We start from the raw sequence: 9,532 nt of genomic DNA, 5'->3' as shown, positions 1-9,532 counted from the left end.
GTTTGTGGTGCGGCGTTTGTCGGCCGATCACGGAGGGAGGGAGGGACGGTTTGGGGAGGTGTCGAGCTGTGATTGGTGGATGAATTCTAGCCGTTGGGTTTTTTAATTTTTTTTTCTTCTCCTATAAATACATACACATTTAACCTTAATTTTCATTATTCATTTCACACTTTTCTCATACTTTATACATACCAATCCAATTTATATCAACAAAAAATGGAGTTTTTAGCCGCGAGTTTAGATTTGTTATTCGATAGCACCTCGTCCGACGAAAAAGAAGAAAACCCACCTAGAAGAACTCAGGTGCAACAAAACCCACGACGTTTTATTAATAGAGATCGTGAACATGCAGGTATTAATTTGTGGAACGACTATTTTTTCTCAAACTCCGACGTAATCACATGACATTTTCAAGAGACTATTTCGGATGCGAATTCATTTATTTCTCCGTATCAAAGACGGTATTCCCAATCACTCTTATACTAATAATGCTTCTAAACACTTTGTATTTTTACAACAACGTCCGGATGCACTCGGACGTCTTGGTTTTACTACGTTTCAAAAAATTACTTGTGCGTTATGCCAATTGGCGTATGGATCATCCGCTGATATTTTTGATGAATATATAAAAATGATGGAGAAAACGGGTTATGTTTGCTTAAATAGTTTTTGCAAGTGTATTATTGATTTATATGGTAAAGAATATTTGCGAAAGCTGACGGCAACTGACGTTACTCGGCTGTATTCGACGCACGAGGAGAAACATGGTTCTAAACGAATGTTAGACAATATTGACTGTATGCATTGCGCTTGGAAAAATTGTCCCGTTGCATGGAAAGGTCAATATACTAGAGGTGATCACGGTCACCCTACGATCATGCTTGAAACGGTTGCTTCATACGATATGTGGATATGTGATTCGTTTTTTGGGATGGCTGGTTCAAACAACGACATATATGTGTTGAATCATTCTCCGTTGTTTGATTCACTCAAAAAGGATAGACCTGCACCGTCTCCGTTTGAAGTAAACGGACACGTCTATCCCTTTAGTTACTACTTGGCGGACGGGATATATCTTGATTGGACAACCTTAATAAAGGGATATTAGACCCCTATTGATGAGCCACGAGTCAAATTTACTAGATTTCAAGCGAGTGCTCGAAAGGACGTAGAGCGTACATTTGGTGTTTTACAAGGTAGGTTTTCAATTTTAAAAACTCTGGCACGAGTTATGAGCGTTAACAAGATGAGAAGGATAATGTACAGTTGCATTGTTATGCACAACATGATACAAGAAGATAACAGTTTTGCCTTGAGTACTTGGGAACAAGAATGGTTAGATTAACCCGAAAACAGGCCCCGTCGTAATATTAGGTGTAACGACCCGACTTTTTCTACTTGCTTTTGTGCTTTGTGCTTTCACGAAACTGCGTATTTGTGGATACTGAGCTATACTGTACTCTGGGATCTTACTACATGTGGATTACTTTCGTTTATATATTAAAATGTTCCTTTAAGTACGTAGGTTACTTAACTTGAACCCTGGAAGCCTTTATGACCGTTAGTGTCACTTGACGTTTAGAACGAACTGCGTACTGTGCACACGTTTAACTTTTTGTCGTAACCGGAATATTACGACTACGAAATACTAATTGTTATTTTATAGTAACAATTACTTGGGTTTTTGGATGCTTAATTACGCTTAGTAATTTACTAGAGCACACTAGTTAGTCTTGTTGGACTTTCTACCTTTTTGGACTTTAGCCCACCCTACACTAGCTAGTGGACTATTTAATTAGCGCAATTTAAATAAGTTAGTGACCCATATTAATGAAAGACAAATGTCCATTTATTAGAGGGAACATACAAGCATTTTTGTTAAGCATTATCCTTAATGTTGCATGGGATCCTAACATAAGCAACTACTTTAGACAACCATTAACCAAACAGCAAAAGTTTGTCCCCTTGTCCCCCACCAATACCCACGGCCACCATCACCCTCCCACCTCCTCACCACCTATAAATACAAGCCTTATTTCACTCATTTCACACTTGATCTCATTTGCAATTTACACACACTTACTCTCTAATTCTCTCTCTAGTCTTTCTCACTCTAAAAAGTGTAAGTTTTTGATTTATTTCTTCTTCTTCTCCCCTTCATCCACATGACATCATCATCATCATCATTTTGTGAATCTAGCTTTTAGCTTTTGATCTTGTTATATCTTAAAGATTCAAACTTGGGTTTGAATCCTTCAAGAACATAGAAGATTCAAGCTTTCTAGCTTTGAATCTTCACTTATTTTGTAGATCTAAATCTTTTTAGCTTTAATCTTGTTATTTTGTTATAAAGATTCAAACTTGTGTTTGTAATCTTCATGTATCTTAAAGATTCAAGCTTTATGCTTCAAGATCTTCAAGAACACTAAAGATTCAAGCTTTTTAGCTTAGGGTTTCATTATTATGTTAAAGATCTTAGCCTTTTAGCTTATGGTCTCATTACTTTCATTATTTTGTTAAAGATCTTAGCTTTCTAGCTTATGATCTCATTAATCTTGTAAAGATCCAAGCTTTCTAGCTTAGAATTTTCTTAATACTTGAGATCTAAGTTATTATTGTAGAGCTCACTTACTTGAAACCTTTTTGTGTTTTATTGTGATGATAAAGATCAAGTCTTCATCATCACATATGATATAGATGCATGAACTTGTGTAAAATGGACAAAGGTTGAAGCTTTATTGGATTTATGCAATAAAGAGGCAATCTTGATGTTCAAAACTTGTAGAATGATAGATTTTACTCTTAATTGTGTGTTGATGGTTGAACCTTGGTCAAAATGATACTAAAACATTAAAGAGTTGCACACTTGAAGCTTACAAGCATCAAGGATGAGAACCGTGATAAGCATCAAGCACCGAGAACCTCACCGGAGCACTTGTTTGCTATTTTTCGGGGTCTGATCAGACTCCTGGGCTTCTGAAAATTAATTTTCAGATAGTTAGTTTCGAGTAGATGACTTTTCGTTTAGGCCTCGACTTAATCCGATATACGGTTTAGGATTTATGGCCTTCCGAAAGTCACTACGCCCTTGTAACGTTGTGCTGAAATTTCTGACCTACTTGCACTTAAACCATCGCCATGGTCAAACGAAGACGAGTTAGGTTATGAAAATTGGTCAGCAGTTAGAGGACTCACATACGGAGCAATAGCCACTGACTACGCGTCTTTTAGATTTGTATAGAGGTCGTAACAGCTGTCCGAATTCAGCCTTTTGTTTCGATCTCTATTCTTGTTAAACTTACCTTAGTGTTGATGAATGATGATGATAATGACGATGTCGATGATGACACTTAAACTTAATTTATTCACTTTTAAACCTTTTGGGACAACAAATTGACCTAGTGACCTTTGACTTAGGTTGACGACCTTTCGGACCGACTTACTACCTGCATACATTTTGTATCGACTTTTACTGCTTATTCACTGTAAGTTATAGCTTCCCTTTTTAGTTATACTATTTTTGGGACTGAGAATACATGCGTTTTTTTTATGTTTTACTTACTTGACATGATTACTTAAACTTTACATATGTGTGGGTTATATAACGGCATAAAGATTCCCCTTAGCACGGTAATGTTTAATCATTGGTTTTGAACCGGTGAACGCGAATATTAGATATGGATCCATAGGGTTTGACATCCCCACTCGGGCTAGTCGCGCTAGCATTTAATGGGTGTTTGATACTTCGAGGACATACGCACTCGCCAAGTGTACTTTTAGGGGGTATTACTATTACGTTAAGTTAGTTACCGGGTGCCCACGGATAAGCATATACTTTTTATACTATTTTGAATACGATAACTCGTGGTCTACATTACTTTACTGATTACAAACTATAGCTCAACAACATTCATGTTGACTTTTAAGCGTGCATTTCTCAGGTGCTTAGACGATGTTGCTTCCGCTGTTAGACTTGATGTCTTGGTGTTATAGACTTGCTGTTATGGACCTGCTGATAATGCTAAAACCGAACATATATTTCATAGCATTATCCTTCAAGAAAGACAAGCTTTTGGTTGCAATTGTTCTATTTACAAGTGATATTCGTTTAAATAATAAAAGGTGAAGACAAAAGACAGATTCGACGATTTGAAGATGCAAATGACCAAAACGCTAAAAAGTACAAAGTACAATCCAAGTGGTTCAATTTATTGATGAGAAACGTCTAAAAGTTACAAGAGTACGAGCCGCGAAACGCAAAGTACAAGATATTAAATCGTACGAAAGGACGTTCGAAAATCCGGAACCGGTACATGAACCAACTGTCAACGCGCAAGTCAACAGACCTAAAATTATAAGTCAACGATGCACAAGAATATAATATAATATATATATAATTATATTATATTATATATATTATATTATATATATATATATATATTAAAAAATACGAGTAGCCCAAGTTTTTAATGCATGGTGACCAGTGGAAGGTGGCCATGCGATCGCATGGCCTGGAGGCTTTAAATCCATGCGATCGCATGGATCACTGTACATGGCCAAGTCCTATAAATAGTAGCGAATTCGACGAGTTTATGTATACCTTATTCAGTCTTATCTCTCACTCTCTCAATATATATTTATATTTTAATTATAATTTTAATTTTAATATTAAGTTAATAATAATAAGGTTATAGTGGCGAATGTTTTAAGTTTGTAAGTCGAATTTCTGTCCGTGTAACACTACGCGATTAATACTCATTGTAAGTTATGTTCAACCTTTTTAAATTAATGTCTCGTAGCTAAGTTATTATTATGTTTATTTAAGCCGAAGTAATCGTGATGTTGGACTAAATAGTAAGACTAGGTTATTGGGATTTGGACCATAATTGGGGTTTGAACAAAAGACCGACACTTGTGGAAATTGGACTATGGGCTATTAATGGGATTTATATTTAATTAACTAAATGATATCTTGTTAATTTAATATAAAGGTTATAATTTGATGTATTTATATTTAACCACATACGCTTAACTGGGTACGGTGGGCGGGATATCTATAAATACTGATAATTGTTCATTTGACCGGACACGGGGATGGATTAATAGTCACTGGACTCATTAAAATAGGGGTGGATTACATTCAAGGGTAATTGGTGTAATTGTTAACAAAGTATTAAAACCTTGGATTACACGCAGTTGATAACCTGGTGTATTCATTAAACAAAGTATTAAGACCTTGTACAGTTCGAATCCCCAATTAGTTGGAATATTTGACTTCGGGTATAAGGTTAATTTGGCGAAGACTCTCGCACTTTATAATTATGACCGATTGTAACGACCCGACTTTTTCGACTTGTTTTTGTGCCTTGCGTTTTTGCGAAACTGCGTATTTGTGCGTACTGTGCTACTTTATACTCTGGAATCTGTATACACATGGCTTACTTTCATTTATGTGTTAAAACGTGCCTTTAAGTACGTAGGATACTTAACTTGATCACCGGTTATGACCGTTAGTGTCACTTGATGTTACGAACAAACTGTGTACTGCGTACACGTTTAACTTTTGTCGTAATCGGAATATTTTGACTACGAAATCTTAATTATTATTTCATAATAATAATTACCTGGGTTTTTGGATGCTTAATTACGCGTAGTAATTTACTTATGCTTACTAGTTAGTCTTGTTGGACTTTCTACCTTGTTGGGCCTTAGCCCACCCTACACTAGTTAGTGGACTATTTAATTAGCCCAATTATTAATAGCTAGTGACCCATTAATATGTAAGACAAATGCCCATTTATTAGAGGGAACATGCTAGCATTTATGTCAAGTATTATCCTTAATGTTGCATGAGATCCTAACATAAGCACCAACTTTAGACAACCATTAATCAAAAAGCAAAAGTTGGTCTCCCTTGTCCCCCTATGAAAATCACGACCAACGCCCCCCTCCCCTCACTTCATTCACCTATAAATACAAGCCTTATTCCATCCATTTTACACTCGCTTTCATTTGTAATTCACACACACTCACTCTCTAATTCTTTCTCTAGTTCTTTCTCTCTCTAAAAAGTGTAAGTATTAATTTTTCTTCTACTTCTTCCTCTCTCTCTCACGAATTCATCATCATCATCATCATCATCATGGGTCTAGCTTTTTAGCTTTGATCTTGATTACATCTTGTAGATTCAAACTTGGATTTGAATCCTTCAAGAACATGGAAGATTCAAGCTTTCTAGCTTTGAATCTTCACCTACTTTGTAGATCTATATCTTTTAACTTTAATCTTGTTATTTTGTTATAAAGATTCAAACTTGTGTTTGTAATCTTCATGTAACTTAAAGATCTAAGCTTTATGCTTCAAGATCTTCAAGAACAACCAAGATGCAAGCTTTCTAGCTTGAATCTTCATATCTTTTGTTGGATCTAAGTTTCCTAACATATGACCTCATTATTTTGTTATAAAGATCAAAACTTGTATTTATGGTCTTCATATAACTTAAAGATCTAAGCTTTATGCGTCAAGTTCTTCAAGAACACTAAAGGTTCAAGCTTTCTAGCTTTGTGACCTTATAACTTGTGTGAAAGGGATCCAAGCTCTCTAGCTTAAGGTTCCATCACTTCATTTGACTTAGATTATGTTCATACTTGCTTGATTGAAGTAAAGTTTGTAGCTTTAGTTGTAAATGTAACTTGTAATTGTGTTAAGACTAAGGATATGATGTAACCTTGGTTCATCGTCCATCTAAGACTCTTAAATGAGTTATGTTCTTACTTGGCCTTAAAATATTATGTGTTTATGGTAGAATCTTGGTCAAGGTGATGCTAACCCATCAATGAGTTGTACACTTGAAGCTACAAGCATCAAAGACGAGAACCGTGATGAGCATCAAGCACTAAGAACCCCACCGGAGCACCTTGGTTACTGTTTTTGGGATCAGATCAGACCACCTGGGATACTGAAAAGTTTATTTTCAGTTATTTCGGTTCGAGTAGATGATTTTCCGTTTAGACCTCGTCTTAATCCGAGTTACGGTTTAGGATTTATGGCCTTCCGAAAGTCACTACACCCTATTAATGTCGTGCTGAAATTTCTGACCTACTCGCACTTAAACTGTCACCACGGTCAAACGAAGATGAGTTTGGTTCTAAAAATTGGTCAGCGGTTAGGGGACTCACATACGGAGCCATAGCCACTGATTACGTATCTTTTCGTTTTGTATAGATGTCGTAACAGCTGACCGAAATCAGCCCATTGTTTTGATCTTTATTCTTGTCAAACTTACTTAGCTTTTATGATGATGAATGATGATGATAATGACACTTAAACTTATTTTATGAACTATTAGAACTTATGAGGATAACATACTGACCTAATAACCTTTGACTTAGGTTGACGACCTTTCGGACCGACTTACTACTTGCATACTTTCATTATCGACTTTACCGCTCTTATCACTGTGAGTTATAGCATCCCTTTTTTACTTTAACTATTTTGGGACTAAGAATACATGCGCTTTTTACATTTTACATACTAGGAACGAGTACTTAAATTATATATATGTGTGGGTTATACAACGGCATAAACTTTCCCCTTAGCTCGATAACGTTTAGTCATTGGTTTTTGAACCCGTGAACGCGAATCTTAGATATGGATCCATAGGGTTTGACATCCCCACTCGGGCTAGTCGTGCTAGCATTTAACGGGTGTTTAATACTTCGTAAACATACACACTCGCCAAGTGTACTTTTAGGGAGTTATAAACGTTAAGTTAGTTACCAAGTACCCACGGTTAAACATATACTCTTCATACTGTTTTGAAACACTGAAATTTCGTGACCTACCTTACATTACTGTTACAACTTAAACTATAGCTCATCAACATTATTGTTGATGTTTTTAAGCATGTTTTCTCAGGTGCTTAGAGGTTTGTTGCTTTCGCTGTTTAGACTTGCTGTCTTGGTGTTTAAACTTGCTGTTGAGGACCTGCTGTGCTAGAATTCCGCTGCATAACTTAGAGATGTCTCAATCATGGAACTTTTCTTTTGCATTCGTAGTTTATGTTATTTTTAAATAATGAATTTGTAATGAAATGTCCCGTTCATATTGATTATAAACGTTCCATATTAATTAATTTTGTTGCGAGGTTTCGACCTCTATATGAGACGTTTTTCAAAGACTGCATTTATTTTTAAAACAACCATAACCTTTATTTTATCAATAAAGGTTTTAAAAGCATTACGTAGATTATCAAATAATGATAATCTAAAATATACTGTTTACACATGACCATTACATAATGGTTTACAATAGAAATATATTACATCGACATATGTTTCTTGAATGCAGTTTTTACACAATATCATACAAACATGGACTCCAAATCTTGACCTTATTTTAGTATGCAACAGCGGAAACTCTTAGTATTCACCTGAGAATAAACATGCTTTAAATGTCAACAAAAATGTTGGTGAGTTATAGGTTTAACCTATATATATCAAATCGTAACAATAGACCACAAGATTTCATATTTCAATACACATCCCATACATAGAGATAAAAATCATTCATATGGTGAACACCTGGTAACCGACATTAACAAGATACATATATAAGAATATCCCCATCATTCCGGGACACCCTTCGGATATGATATAAATTTTGAAGTACTAAAGCATCCGGTACTTTGGATGGGGTTTGTTAGGCCCAATAGATCTATCTTTAGGATTCGCGTCAATTAGGGTGTCTGTTCCCTAATTCTTAGATTACCAGACTTAATAAAAAGGGGTATATTCGATTTCGATAATTCAACCATAGAATGTAGTTTCACGTACTTGTGTCTATTTTGTAAATTATTTATAAAACCTGCATGTATTTTCATCCCAAAAATATTAGATTTTAAAAGTGGGACTATAACTCACTTTCACAGATATTTCCTTCCTCGGAAATAAGGCTTGGCCACGGATCGATTCACGAACCTATACAAATATGTACATATATATCAAAGTATGATCAAAATATAATTACAACCATTTTTATTATGTTTTAAAGATTTGAGTGTATTAAGTCAGCTGTCCTTGTTAATAACCTACAACTAGTTGTCCACAGTTAGATGTACAGAAATAAATCGATATATATTATCTTGAATCAATCCAAGACCCAGTGTATACACGTCTCAGGCTAGATCACAACTCAAAGTATATATATTTTTGGAATCAACCTCAACCCTGTATAGCTAACTCCAACATTACTGCATATAGAGTGTCTATGGTTGTTCCAAATAATATATATACATGGGTCGATTATGTCAAAATATTTACATACGTGTCTATGGTATCCCAAGATTACATAATATATTAGAATACATGTATAATACAATATAAGTTAGCTAGGATATAATTTGTATAGATTTGTTAAACATTTCCCGTAGCTAAAAAGATCAAAAATATCCAATCTTGTTTTACCCATAACTTCTTCATTTTAAATCCGTTTTGAGTGAATCAAATTGCTATGGTTTCATATTGAACTCTAA

General features: G+C 35.2%; 1 protein-coding gene across 1 annotated transcript; it reads left to right on the top strand.

Moving 5' to 3' along the window:
* Positions 1–634: 634 nt before the first annotated feature.
* On the top strand, positions 635–1,108 carry LOC139901082 (uncharacterized). Its single transcript, XM_071883821.1, has one exon. It carries the CDS (start codon positions 635–637, stop codon positions 1,106–1,108), a length of 474 nt encoding a protein of 157 aa, XP_071739922.1.
* The last annotated feature ends 8,424 nt before the right edge of the window (positions 1,109–9,532 follow it).

The sequence above is a fragment of the Rutidosis leptorrhynchoides genome, chromosome 3 (assembly GCF_046630445.1).
Source record: "Rutidosis leptorrhynchoides isolate AG116_Rl617_1_P2 chromosome 3, CSIRO_AGI_Rlap_v1, whole genome shotgun sequence".
NCBI lineage: Eukaryota > Viridiplantae > Streptophyta > Magnoliopsida > Asterales > Asteraceae > Rutidosis > Rutidosis leptorrhynchoides.
Note: the sequence above shows the minus strand (reverse complement) of the source record. Positions and strands in the feature narration are given on the sequence as shown.